The following is a 14719-nucleotide window of genomic DNA, read 5'->3' as shown; positions in this document are numbered from 1 at the left end:
CTGCCAATGCAGGGTACACAGGTTCAAGCCCTGCTCCAGGAAGATCCCACATGCCGCGGAGCGGCTGGGCCCGTGCGGCACAACTACTGAGCCTGCGATCTACAGCCCGCGAGCCACAACTACTGAAGCCTGCACGCCTAAAGCCCGTGCTCCACAACAAGAGAAGCCACTGCAATGAGAAGCCCGTGCATGGCAATGAACAGTAGCCCCCGCTCGCCATACCTAGAGAAAGCCTGCGAGCAGCAACGAAGACCCAACGCAGCCAAAAATTAAAACAAGTAAAATAAATAAATTTATTAAAAAAACACAAAAACCCAAACCCAAGAAGTGATAACACAGACTCTGCTGATCAGTGACCTGGTTTAATTAAAAATAAGTCCATAGAAGGAAGGTGAGCCATCAATGAAGGCCACCCTGAGAACCAGAGAACAGGTGTGTGTGTGTGTATAAGCACCAGGTGAGACAGACAGGGAACCTGGACCCACCCCTGGGGGAGGAGAGGCTACAGTGCCCGTCCTATGTATCACGGCTCCTGCCAAGAATGGCCCATCAACAGGGGTCCCACCCCAGGCAAGACCAAGCAGACCCAAACCAGAAACAAATTACCTCTTAGCCAATGAGCACCTCCACACAAGTTTGTCCTAAGATAAGCTGGAGAAACCTCAAATGGAAATCTCCAGAATGTTGCCACCACCCCCCCACTCAGCTCTGAATCACTGGCTGCAGGCTGCACACAGCAGCACCAAGGACATGCAAAGAGGTGCATGGTGGGCACATGGTATGTATGGCCCAGGTGAGGGTATAGAGCTCATCACAGGATCCTCAGGTAACTGGATCCAGAGCAGCCCCGGAACATAAAATGTGAATGTTTCTACAGCAGTGGCAGGAACACACGACTTGGACCTTTATATTTTATATAAAGCAATATAAGCAAAATTGATTTATAAGCAATAAAAGGGTAATTCATGTATCCTCTTTGAGCCAAAAATTCTTCATGTACAAAAGAAAAAAAAAGCTGCCCTTTTTACTCATGAGGCTGGTTTAAGGATCAAATGAGATAAATTTTTTTCATGTGGACCATTTCTTTAAAGTCTTTACTAAATTTATTACAATATTGCTTCTGCTTTATGTTTTGGTTTTTTGGCCCCGATGCATGTGGGATCTTAGCTGACCAGGGATTGAACCTGCACCCCCTGAATTGGAAGGCGAAGTCTTAACCACTGGACCGCCAGGGGAGTCCTGAGATAAATTTTTTGAACTGATGCTTTGGCTTTAAAATATAAAGGATTTGGATTCTATTTTATAATAAATCTGTTTTTAATATAAAGATGTCTACCTAAAATCGTTGTATAAAATCGATTCCAGAAAGACAGATTCACCATGTTTGCCCTGAGGTTTGTGGGCCCTGCCCACCACTCTGCACCCCAGTTGAGAAGGCCCGAGCCATTCACTGGGCACACGAGTTGAGCTGGGCTGCCTGCTCTGGTTAACGCTCAGACTGGTAGTGGGTCCTCCTGGGACTGGGATAATCCACAAGTGGGTAATCAAGAGGTAATGACACAAGCCCCTCCCCCTCCCTCCCTCCGTCCGTCCTCTTCCCTCCCCCGAGGGCTGCACAACAGAGGCCAGTGCTAAACTCCTCAGTGTATGTAGATCCTGTCAGAGATCGCTCCGGGCAAGTGGGTCGTGATCCGCATTCGCACCCAACAGCAGTAGTCCGTGGGGTGGTAGCGAGTGCAGGGGGTAGCCGGAGGTCAGGGTGTGGGTGACAGCGCTGATGATGGGGGACGTGTCCGTGGAGCCGCTGTTGCAGTAGGTCTCCATCTTCGCGACCCTCTCGTCAAAGTACTTCCTGCCGTAGTCCTTGCGCACCCCCTCAGGCAGCTCGTCCCACATCTTACTGGCGATGGCATGGATGCGCTCAGCGCTGTGGAGGCTGGTGGTGGCGATGAAGTTGCCGGGTTCCACCACGGCGACCTTCACTCCCAGTGGGTGCACCTCGTAGCACAGGCAGTCGGAGAAAGCCACCCCAAACCTGGTGATGCAGTACGGGGCGCCGGCCGCGTGCGCCACGCGGCCCACAATGCCGCTGGTGTTGACCACGCAGCCTGCGGCGCAAGACAGCGAACTCCTGCTCACGCAACAATACCTGCAGAGGGTCTGGGGCCTGGCATGTTTCTGGAGGTCTGTCCAGAACCCAGCCTCCTGGCCCCCGACAGCTATTTTGCCGCCTGTCAGGCTGGGGCTCCGCCTTCTGAACCAGCCAGGGTCAGGGGGCCCCTCGTTTATAATGAAGGCCAGCTCAGGCCCACACATCAGCGTCAGCATCTTTGGTATTTCCTGGGTAGCTGGCTGTTCCCAGGCAGGACAGGGGAGGAGGAAAGAGTGGAAAGCAGGCCTACATAGTGGGAGGGCACAGTGAAATGAGCAACACACAGCAAGCTCTGTCTCGCCTGCCATGTTCTCCTATTGCCAGTAACCCCAAATTGTTATCACCTGGCCGGGCTCTGTCGCCAAGCAGGCAGGGGCAGGGCTCTGATCCTGACTGCAGATCTAAGACATGCGGACAGTCTCAGGCACCGGGAGAGAGTGGGGAGCTGGAGAAGCTCTCCCATAGGCCCAGCCTGGGGGTGCTAGGAGCTGACCACAACCTCTCCCAGCCGTGGGGCAGGGGAGGGAGGAGCCATCCAGCCTGCCCGGTAAGCCCAGGCAGACTTGAGACCCACTCGCCCTGGGTGTGCACCCAGGAAGTTAAGGCACAGCCCCACCTGGGCACTGTGATGGATATACCAACATTTTCTTAACCACACCCCTGTCCGTACCTGATGTGTACACACAGCTCTGTGCACAAAGGTGGTTATTTGTCTAGATTAGGTTCCCAGACTGGGATTACAAATGTAATCTTTTAGCCTTTGGTGCAGACTGCTGATCTCTTACCTGCTCTGCTTTCTGAAAATCACACATCCCTTTCTGCCACCCCGTCCAGGGCACCCCCGCTGGTCACCATCCACGGCCCAGTGTGGCCCCTGGGGGTCATGCACTCAGCCAGTGAGGGCAGTGGATGTTGAGTCTAATGAGACCTATTTCCATTCTGAGCAAAGATGAAAAGGTAGAGCAGGCCCGGGGGCAGGAAGAAGGTCCCTTTCCAACTCAGCTGTGGCCCTCTAAATGAGGGGGAGAAAGGGTTTTGTCCCCCGCACTGTGCCCCAGAGGTTTACTTCCACCACCTCCTTGTAGGTCTCTGTGCTGGTGAACTCCACATCCCCCAAACACTGAGATGCCCGCATTGTTAACCAGGCCCTACAAGCCTGGACAGGAGGGGACAGAACCGCACTCATCACAGGGCTTGGCCTCTGGATATCACCCATCAGCCTGCAGGCCATTCCCCTCCTCACTTCCATTCCTTTCCCCCATAACTTGCCAGCTTCTTGTCCAAGGCTCTCGGGACACGTTCTAGAGTCACCCAGGAATGACAGGAGATGGAGAGGCCTAAGCTGCTGGCTGTGACCGTCCCTTCAGTCTCGTGTCCAATTCTCATCTCACTTCTGCCTGCAGCGACTCTCTGACCCATCATGACCCAGCCTTCCTCCAGCCTGGAGCCCCACCTCACCTCACTCATTTCTACCCTATTCCCTCCAGTCTCATCCCACTCCCTGCACCTGGGCACCTGTTTATTCATTCCTGCCTCTGAGCCTTCACCTGTATTCTCCCTCTTGCCAGAAACCAGGGGAACCTCAGGAGTCTTCCAGGCCAAGCCCTCTCTGGAGGACCAGAGAGGGGACGCGGCGTCCAAGGTCACACAGCAAGTTAGAGGCTCAGCCAAGCCTCGGTGTCGGGTGGGGCCCCCAGTCCAGCTCCACTCCAAGACCCTCCTAACCGCTACTCCATCCTCTGTGAACCATGCACTATTGGCTGGGTGTCATGTGGTGAGCCCCTGGCACCTGGTAAGCTGTTCATCAATATGAACAATGGACACACCTGGTCTTTGCAGGTAGCGAACACCCCTCAGCTTTGTGTGGTCCCATGGGACTTAGTACGGGGTCAGAGCAAACATACACTCTCTGAGTGTACTTGGGTTGACTGTTTCCTGCAAGGCCAGCTAAGGGCCAGATAAGTAGACTCAGAGAACTATGTGCTAGAAGGATCACTGGAGTCCGTTTAGCCTGATTACTACTCTCACAGCTAGGGAAACAGAGGACCCAAGGGGGAAGCCTGGCTCTGGTGTGACCAGTGAGGCTGAGACAGAGGCAGAGCTGAACTGGGGGACGGCGCAATGAGGAGGCAGCCTTGTGCTGCAGGGCCCCCTCTGAGCTGTCTTTTGGGTGTAAGCACTGGATGGGCTGGAGCCTCAGGACGGCGGGGCCCTGCCTCTTCTTTGTGGAATCCCTCAGGATTTAGTCTCCCGTGGCCATGAAGGTGCTCCTTGCCAAGGCGTAGCCTCAGGGCAGAGCTGCCTCCTGGGGGGCTGACCCCTGCCTGTGGGAACTCTGGCCCTGCCTCACCCCTCCTTAATCATGGAAATGAGTCTGTGTAAATGACAGAGTAATTGGTCTCTAGCTTCTTTCCTTCCTGTTACCCAAATTAAAGCTTCCTCAACTGACCTCTGGTGCCTTCTCCTTCAATTATGGAAAATTAAGGTCATTTATTAGAGGAAGGAAATGGCTGATTAACAAAGTGCTCATGACGCTCTCACCCCCACTCCCCACGCGGCCACGCCGAAGCCTCCCCCGGCTCAGCTCTCAGGGCTGACCTCACGCAGCCACTCCCCCCCCTCCACTGCAGACTGTCCCCTGCAAGTCTTTGCCCCACTCCTGTCACCAGGAGAAGCAGAAGGCCTCTCACCAATTGTCAATGCTGCCACTTCACGCTCCACCTTCCACACCATCAGCCATGCATTTTCTCTCTTATGCAACTTCCACTCCTCCCTTGCCCCGGCTCCCTCCCTTCAACATTGTACACAGCAGATGCTCAATAAATGTTTGTCTGTAAATACCATGTCCCCATATCCTAAAGAACTTTTTCTTAATCACGCTACCCCCTCACACCACCGTCTTGCTCTCCTTCCCTCCATAGCCAGGCTTCTGAGAACACAAGCTACACTCTCCAGTTTCCCAGTTCTCCGTCCCAGCCCCATGCTGCTCCAGGGTGTTGAGGGCGGCCCATGCTAAGGACGTCTCCCTCATCCCTCACCCCCGCCATCTTCACTGGCCTCAACCTCTCCCCCCGCACCTGGTGTGCTTACACCACTTATGCATCCTGACCCTCACTCCTCCCTTCGCATTAATGATACCCAAGCATCTCCTCCATCTTCCCTGACCCCTTTCTTCCACCTGCCGCCCAATGTCCTGTCCTAGTGCACCTTCCCTCAGATGACACTCAATGCTTAGGCAGCCTCCTCTTCTTTATGTTCATGGAAATTTCCAGCTGCTTTGTGTTTGATTCATATGGCACAGTATCACACAACATAAAATACATACAGTCCTTTTATCCAGCTAAAATTTAATTACATCTGACGCCGATAACGAAAAAAGTTTAACTGAACTTGACCTGTGGAAGCACACTGTTCCTGGATCACAACTCTGACGACATGATAAGTAGCAACGGTCTGTGGACGAAGGAGCTCACTGGAGTCCTCAGCCAGCATTCTGAATAAACTCATGACATTCCTGCTGGTCTGGGTGACAGTTGTTCTCCTGCAACGGCCCCATCGCCACCTCCGAGTAACTGTTACAATGTACCCCCGGGGAGTCATGGCTCCTCCCAACCCCACCTCCTCCTCCAGACCATCGCTCTTACCTGCATGTCCCACAGGTCCCCAACTCATCCTAACCAACCAACACACCAAGCGCCCAGTGGCCCAAGCCTGCTCCTCTTGCTTGCTAATAGTTTCACTGTCATCTTCAACTCCTCCAGCCCCTTTGTCTCTTCCCCATCTAATGAGTCAAGAGTACTATTAATATTACTGAGAAAGATCAAAAGGACAGCTGCCAGGCCCTGAACTAGGCACTTTGCATCCATTCATTCTCCTGATCCTCACAACCAACCTATAAAAAAGTACGATAGATACTAAATTGTTCCATATCTGGATGAGGTAACTGAGGCTCAGAGAGGTTAAGCACCTTGCTCAGTGTCACCCAGCTAACCAGTGGACAGGAGGGCATTAGGACCCAGGTCTGTGTGAGGACACAGCCCTGGCACTTAACCCTGTTCTGCTGTTGCCTTCCTTTGCTGCGTCCTCAGAATCGGTGCCTTCTTTCCTGTGTCTACAGCGTTAGTTTGGGTCCCTGTTGCCTCCCTCCTATGTTGTTGGAGAAGCCCTCCCGGGTCTCCCTGTCACAGTCTCTTTCCTCCTCCTCCATCCTGATCTGACCCCCTCCGGCAGACTCTCCTCCTCAGTCAACCACTTCCTGCTCCTATGCTTCCCTTCCGGAGTGGGGCGTGCGAGGCCTCCTTTCCCATGTTTCTCACCCACTCTCCACCAAGGACTCTGCCCTCTCTGAGCCTAAACAGCCTGCCACTCCTCTGACATCACAGCCCCTCCTGCCTCCACTGCTTCCTGGCTCCGCTCAGCTCCTCTGCCCCTCAGCCTGAGAGCAGCTTTAGTTGAAATGCCCCTGCCATGGTCAGATTGACATGTGAGCCTCACAGATGGACAAGCTGAGACCCTCACAGGTGAAGGGACAAGCCCAAGATCACACTTCTAGTAAGAGGCTAAGCCCAGAGTAACTCCAGTCTTCTCACTCCCAGACCAAGGGTGCCCCAGATGTAGGGACTTCCCTGTCCGTGGCATAATGTCTCCAGTGCTATAACTGTTCCTCATAGGTCCCACCGTGAAGCCACTGACTTCCACTTGGCTGGTGCCCAGCTACAAACTTCTCCTCCCCGCTCATACCCTTTCGGGTGCTCAGCACACTACCAAGTATACAGTAGGCACTCAATAAATGTTTACTGAATGCAAGATAAGGGATGGTTTCAAGATCAGGCCAGGCCCACAGCCTGCTCGTTGGTCTACTCACTTGGCCTTTCCCTGCAGTGGGGAGGAGAGGGCTGGTTACAGGCTCTGGATGTCCAGTCCCTCAGAGCCCTGCTGGGGAGCAAAGGGGCTCGTGGCAGATGGCTCACCAGCTCTAATCGGACAACGCCCTTCATCTCACCACCACAGCTGGCTCCCCTGGCTTTGGCAGCAACTGTTCCACAGAGCCAGGGTGAAAGGCATCAAACTCGCCATCAAAATGTGCCCTCCACGGTGCGGGCAATGGGAGTGGGGAGAATGCACTTGTCTCCCGGAAGGTTCCTGCTGGGGTCGATGGGTGGAGTACGAGTCAGAGCGGCCACCAGCTTAGGAAAAGCATCTGGTCTGAAAGCTCAGGGAGGGCACCACCTGGAGGTCAAAGACAGTATTGCCTGAGAAGGCGGGAATTTGTGCTGTTTTACCAGGAAAAAGACAGTTGGGAGGGGGGGCAGGAAGAGAGAGAAAGAGGGAGAGAGAGACATGTACAACCACGTATCTGACAGATTTATTTTCTTTTTCAGACCTAAAAATCTTCACATCTTTCTTCCAAAAAATGCAGTATTGGTTAAGTAAGGTCATGGTGAGTGGTTTAACAACCCTTCCTGAAATGCATCGAGCAGAAAAAAGCAGCAGGGAAAGGTTTGTGTGTCAGGGTGGTGCTGGGGTTTAAGCCCAATCCAAGGGCAGGGGGGTGAGTGCTTCCCCCTGCAACCCAGGGTCGTCCCTGCCTTGCCCGGTTAGGCTAACTGGCCAGACTAGTACAGGGAATGGAGGTGATTCTGCCCTGGCGGCAGAGGACAACAAGAACCAGGGTCTGTGTACTCAGGTGCATCCCTTAAAAGGTGCCCAGTTGTTCCAGCTACAGTTGGAAATAAGGGCATCGCCACCTGTCCTGACCTGCTCAGGTTAATGCAATGAGGAAATTGCTTTTTAAAAAAACCTGTTATATGACAAAGCTCTATGCAAATTCAGGTATTATTAAACAGGAGAAAAGTGTCATTCACTCGGCAAACATTTCTTGGGCCTCTGTCATGTTCCAGCACTGTGCTAAGAACACAGACACAAAAATAAATAACTCAGCCTCTGTTCGCAAAGAGTCAAGTTTTAGGGAAGAAGGCAGAAGGGTAAGCAAAGAATACGCGGTGACTTTGCTGTATGAAAGCTTGTGGGAGGTGGGAGGCTGCACAGAAGGTGGGGTGGGCAGGAAGAGCCTCCGAAGGCAGTGCCAGCTGAGGACATTAACAAGAGGGGGCCTGGGGATGGGGCACTTCAGGAGGAGTGGCACTACGGTCCTGCCGTAAGCCACTGCAGGCAGGGCAGAGGCAGAGGAAGTGGTGGGACATGAGGCAGGAGAGGTGGGCAGCGGTCTGCTTGGGGTCAGGGGTGAGCTGCTGGAGGATTTGAATGAACTAGACATCATTTATTGTTTACTGTGCTTCACACTGTGCTAAGCATTTGACATGCATTATCTCATTAGTCCTCACGCCCTAAGCAGGTCGTATTACCATATTTCCTGGATTCTATGACACATACTTTTTTCACCACAGGGATGAGCTACGATCGATGTGAAAATTAAACACTGTCAGTCATAATTTAATTGGTAGTGACTTTTCTCAGTGGTCTACAGAACAGTGATGCATCTTATGAGAGGAAAGGAGTAGCTGCCAGAGGATGAAGTGATGGAGAAATGCCTACTCTCGGCCGAGGGCTTGCCTGGGCTACATCTGGTACTGAAACAAACATCCCCAGGAAGGCCAGAGCGGGGAGCACGAGGATGGTCAGCATACACCGGTGGAAAGTTCTCTGCAGGCTGGGCTGAGTGTCAGTGGTTTGAACCAGGAGGACCCTAACCCCAGGTTCTCCAGGGGGCCTCCCCAGTGGCCCTGGAAGAAGCAGCACGGTGTAGCACCAGGAAGGCCAGCCACATCCAGCGTCACCTCCGCACAGAGCAGCCAGGTGTGAGGCTCAGTCCACGCTGAACCCCGCTGGTATGCCAGTCTTCCCAAACGACATGGTGTTCCAGCTATGGGGGAGCAGATGAGCCTGGAGCTCCTGCTGCCGTCCCCACAGAGGGCTGCACCAGAGAAGAGCTCCCTGGACGCCATCTTCAAGTCCAGAGGCTGGAGGGGCACACAGACACCTCTCTTTCCCACAGACAGCACGTGGACATTAGGAAAACACATATCTTGATTTAATTCAGTCTTCATATCGTGGTTCCTCAAAGGCCCCTTGGGGTAGAGCCCACGTGGCCTGAGTCTCCAAGGGACGCTGATGTCTACTCCCGATAGCATGGATTCCAGCTGCTGTCGAGAGCTGAGTGACATTCCTCCTCTGGACTTCGTTAACCCTGTTGCCATCTGGCAGCAGCTCTCGGGCCCCACGCCAGACCTCTCCTGTGCCTCCTGCCAGCATCAAGCCAATGTTCCTGCAGTTCCCGGGGGAAGCCCCTCACTCTAGGCCAGGGTCCCGGCAGGAACTTAGCTTGGCAGCTAAGAGCCTTCTCACAGAGGAAACCGGGGGTTAGTCTCACAGCCCACAGCTTCAGGCTCAGCATTCAGGCCCCAGGAGAGAAACCCCACCCTCCTACCTTCTCCAGACATTCCTCCCAGGAGTCCTCATCTGCCTCTGAGCAGCCTGCACGTCCTGCTGTTCAAAGGAAACTTTTCCCAACCCCCCTCAGCCCGCAGCCCGCAGACTATGGCAGTCTGTCCCCTTCCGGATCCACCTGTCCCGGGGCCCAGGCTGCAGTGCCCGGGCCACACTGCCTCCCTGGCTCTGGGGTTTCTGTCTTTGTCCATGTCTGTCTTGCTGCTCAGGGACAAGCATTCGGTCCTACTGTGTTGGTGCCCGTGTAACCGGTTTATTGATAAACCCACTTCTTTCACTATCCCTTTAAACTTCGTCTGTAAGCTACTTTACCACCCCTGGATGAAATTTCAGGCAAGCCTTGTAGCTTTTCCACTCATTCTCAGATAACAGAGAACCTCTTTGTTTTGGCAGGGAGTCCAGTTCAGTCTACTAATCAAATAACTCCTGTCCAGTCTGGTTTGAATACCCAAACTCTCAAACTTATATCCAGTTTAGATATCCAGTTTGGATCTAGAGACTGTCACACAGAGTGAAGTAAGTCAGAAAGAGAAAAACAAATATCGTATATTAAAGCATATATGTGGAACCTAGAAAAATGGTACAGATGAACTGGATTGCAGGGCAGAAAATACAGACACAGATGTAGAGAACAAACGTATGGACACCAAGGGGGCAAAGTGGTGGGGGCGGGTGGTGGTGGTGTGATGAATTGGGAGATTGGGATTGACATGTATACACTGATATGTATAAAATGGATGACTAATAAGAACCTGCTGTATAAAAAAATAAATAAAATAAAATAAAATTCAAAAAAACCACAACAATTTATATCCAGTTTAGAGCCTGCCCTGACCCAGGCCTGGCAGGTCTGTGGGAAGTGGGAGTGGGGTGCCAGGTAGCAGGGCTGGAAGCTGGCCTTCTCACTATTTTCAAGTTCGCTATCCTCTCCTGTTCCTTAATCTCTGACCCTTCCAGGGCTGGATGCAGGGGCTGGCTAATGAAGGGGCAAGATGTAGTCTTCTGAGGGTGGTGCCACTGTTGTCTGCTCTTGGAGCCCTGGGACAGCAGGTGCTCGAGAGCTGGTCCTCCGTTCTTGGGACACTTTTGTGGTTTCCGCAGAGATCCTTCCACTGGACCATTCCCTCCTCTACCTGGGCATCTCCTCCCTCAGCCTGGGCGCTTCAGTGGGACACCCTTCTGGCTGAGTCACACGCACCCTCCTAGAGGTCTCACTGCACAGGTGCCCTTAAGATGACTCCAGGCAGCTCTCCCATTGTGCATATCAGGTCCGGGCGGCAGTGTCCTGCCTGGGTAGAAGGACAGCCCTCTCTCTAGGGGCTCTCTTTGCTCTGCTTCCAGATGAGCCACTCCACCCTCATTTGGGGGCTTTTAGACTTCTTTTGGTAAACACTAACACACCATTTTGTGACCTCCAAACTCCAAGGCACAAAATGTAAGTTCTCCAAGTAAGTTCTCTTGAAGCCCACCTCATTTTAGTTGAGACCAGAGGGAAAACAGCACAGCACCCTAACTACCCTTTCCAATCTTTCAACCTCTTCTACCTCAATTTATTACAACATCGAGGCAGGTCATGGGCTAGTCCCAGCAGAAAGGTTTCACAGTCTCTCAGCATTTATCGTTAGGCAGTCTAGCACCTCAAGGCAGAATGTGAGGACACTCAGCACATATTATATGTGAGCATCTATCACACGTATTAGAAACATGGTGACAAGAGGAACAAGTCTGGAGTGTTGTAATATTACAGGATGAGCCAAAGGAGGAGCCAGCAAAGGAGATGGAGAAAAACCAAGAGTGCAGGGTGTCCACAAAGTCAAGAAACAAAGCGTTACAAGCGAGAGTGGTTTGTTTGGTCAAAGCTGCTGACAGGTTGCGTATGAAAATGGTCTGAGAAGTAGACAATGGATCTGACAAAATAGGGGCTGCTGGCATCCTTGATAAAAGCCATATCAGAGGCATTCAGAGCCCCGCCTGGTCTGGTCCTGCCTTCCTTTCTCAGCTTCCTCTTCCTCCACAAAGGGCACTAGGCTTCAGCTACCTCAAAGTACCAGTGATGTCTGGATATGCCACCTCCGCCCATCACGGGCAACTCCTGTTCGTCCTTACAGATGGTGATGAAATGCCATCTTGGCCCACCAAGCCTTCCCTGCGCTCCCAGAGAGGCAATCTTTTCCTCCTCCGATACAAATCTTCCCACTACCACCCCCATGCTCATTCACACTACGCCCCTCTCACTTATTGGGCTTCAGCCACAGAGGCCTCCTGCTGTTTCTCTAGCCCCCCAGGCACACACTCTCCTTGGGGGTTTTGGCTTGGCCATCCCCTTTTCCCACACGCATCTGCATGACTTGCTCCCTCACTTGTCAGTGAAGTCCTTCTTCCCTCTTTAAAACCCTTCCACCACATTCACCCTCCATCTTCTTTTCCTGCTTTATTTTCCTCCATAGCTTTTATCATCCCACAGAGAAGCAATTTACTTACTTACTGTATTCCTTGTCTATCTCCTCCCCCCACATAAACTCCACAGGGCAAGAACCTGTCACTGAATTGGTACATGCTGTAGCTCCAACAGAGAATGTTGTCGGATCGTAGCAGGTGCTCAATAAACATCTTTTGGTGAATAAACAAATAAACAGAGTGGTAGGAGCAAAAGCCCCATCTAACTAGGTTGGGGAAAAAAATGGAAAGTAAATGAAAATATCTAGTACAAGAAACCCTCTCGGGGTGCTTTTCTATAAAGGAAAGCAGAGAAATGGGGTGGTAGCACACACAGGAAGTGGAGTTGTGTCGCGGTGTGTGTGTGCGCACACGCATGTACACGTGCCAAAGTGATTTGGTAGAGAGTGAGGGGTTAACGATGTGGGAGGGTGGAGACACCTATCTGGTGGAGCCAAGTCCCTGAGCTGGCCTGAGGCACTGAGATCTGAAGCACAAGAGGAGGGGTAACTAAATAAGAGCAGGCAGAGTGTTTGGCAGAGGTAGCTAGAATCTATCATGTGGCTTAACATCTCAGAACCAGCTTGGAAGACTAAGCTCCCATTTTCAACTCCTGCAGCACTTTATCCATAGTCCCTAATGGATCTGACCATTTTCTGGTTTGCATAACTAGTTCAGACCTCTAGTGACTTCTGCCCCCTCTAGCTCTTAACCAGAACAGACAGACCATGACACCGTAATAGTCAAGAGGTAGACACCACCAGACATAACCTGGCAGTGATTTGCCTGGTATTCTCCTCAAAGTACGTGTCACTGACTCATAAAATCACCGCTGCAGGAGTGGAAGGACCTAAGATCACCCAGTCAGACTCTCTCGTTATAAGTAAGAGCAGACTGGGGCTTGGGGAGGCGAAGTGCTTGCCCAGTTCCCAGGTTAGTGGCTGATCTAGGACTAGCACCCAAGGCCCTGACTCCCTCTCGAAAGCTCCTCTGCAGCATTAGGTCCAGGTGTGCTCCCACCTTGTCCCTGGACAGGCCAGCACAATGGCACAGGTGCTGAATATATGAATGAGGAATTTTAAAGGCACAAAGCGTTTTGAGGCATCACGACTCCTGCCAGGACCTGTTAAGGCAGGTCCACATTATACAGAGAACCCAACCTTAAGCATGGCCACACCCATTTCCCCCCAAATCCCTTCACCATTAGAGGGAGTAGGCACTGGTATAGATTTCGAGGGGAGCACTTTGGCAGATTTGAATAAATTCTAAAGTCTGCACACCTTTCCACCTAGCACTTTCACATCTAGAAATTTTTCCTAAGAATTACTAATGAAAGGTAGGTGCAAGACTATTCACTGTGGCTTCGTTTATAATAACGAAAGTAAGAAATACAGTGCACAGATGAATTGCAGTTACTTGGGGGCAAGAGACTGAAATGAAAAGACTTTACTTTTTTACACCACATATTTCTGTATTGTTTGAATCTATTAGGAATATGTACTACTTCCATAATGCAAAATAAGTAAAAATTAAAAGGACAAACTCTTCTCTGATCTAGAAATATGTTCAGACCATGACAACGCAAATTACTTTACTATTTATACTTGTTCATATTCTTGAATTTTTTACATTGAACAGATACTGTTTTATAGATATTAAACCTAGTAAAAAAAAAAAAAATTCCTTCCCAGGGTTCCTACTGCCTTCAAAATAAAGAAAAATGTCTCATCCACTGAGCAGAGACAGCAAGTTGTCCTGAATACCCATTCTTCCTTTCTTCTATAGGAGTAAAACCCCTGACTTAAAGCAGGGTACATATTGTTTCAGAATACCAATTACATTTCCCAGAATCCCTAGCAGTCAGGTAGGCCATGTGACTAAGCTCCGCCCAAGAGAGTGACAGCATGGGTGCTATATGTGCAACTTCTGGATCATGCCTTTAAAGAACAGTAAAAGAAGCATTCACAGTAAGAGAAATACAAATTAAAACTATATTGAGATACATTTCTCACCTAACAGATGGGCAAAAATCAAAAGTTTGAAGTACACTCTGTTGGTGAAAGTATGCAGAAACAGGTATTCTCATACATTACTGGTGGGAATATAAAATTACACAACCCCTATGATAGGAAATTGGGGGATATCTTTTAAAATGATGACTTATTTCATTAACCCTTTGACCTAAGAGTAATCTCATTCCTAGGAATTTACCCTAAAGGTAAACCTCCAAAAAATATGTGAAAAATACATACTCACAAGGTTATTCATTGTGGCATTATTTGTAATTGCAAGATATTGGAAAACAACCTAAATGCTCATGCGTATATAGGAAACCAGTGCAGTAAACTATGGTCCACCCACACAATGGAGTACTATGATGCTGTTTAAAAAAAGGGAGGAAGATCCCTGTGAATTCACATGGAGTGGTTTCCAAGCTATATTGGTAAGTTTCTTAAGTACAAAAGAGTATACACATTTGTGTAAGAAGGGGGAAATGAAAGAATGGAGTGGAGTAGAAAAAAATAGGAGGTGGGAGAGTAACACTACTTTGAGTTTACATTTTTATATAATTTTGACTTTAGATACTTGTTAATGTTTTATATCTTCTAAGATTAAATAAATCAAGAAGAATAGGGGGAACAAAATACAAACAAATGAATCAAA

General features: G+C 50.5%; 1 protein-coding gene across 1 annotated transcript in view; it reads right to left on the bottom strand.

Moving 5' to 3' along the window:
• Window positions 1-281: 281 nt before the first annotated feature.
• The window catches only part of BDH1 (3-hydroxybutyrate dehydrogenase 1), a 35525-nt gene continuing 21087 nt past the window's right edge, over window positions 282-14719 (bottom strand). Inside the window, 5 exon segments of the mRNA XM_067739492.1 lie at window positions 282-1748; window positions 1750-2128; window positions 3151-3266; window positions 3268-3300; window positions 3396-3453. Of these exon segments, the coding sequence (XP_067595593.1) occupies window positions 1641-1748; window positions 1750-2128; window positions 3151-3266; window positions 3268-3300; window positions 3396-3453 (694 nt within the window). The 3' untranslated portion in view covers window positions 282-1640.

This window comes from Pseudorca crassidens, chromosome 5 (genome assembly GCF_039906515.1).
Source record: "Pseudorca crassidens isolate mPseCra1 chromosome 5, mPseCra1.hap1, whole genome shotgun sequence".
Classification (NCBI taxonomy): Eukaryota; Metazoa; Chordata; class Mammalia; order Artiodactyla; family Delphinidae; genus Pseudorca; species Pseudorca crassidens.
This window is presented reverse-complemented; position numbering and strand designations above follow the sequence as displayed.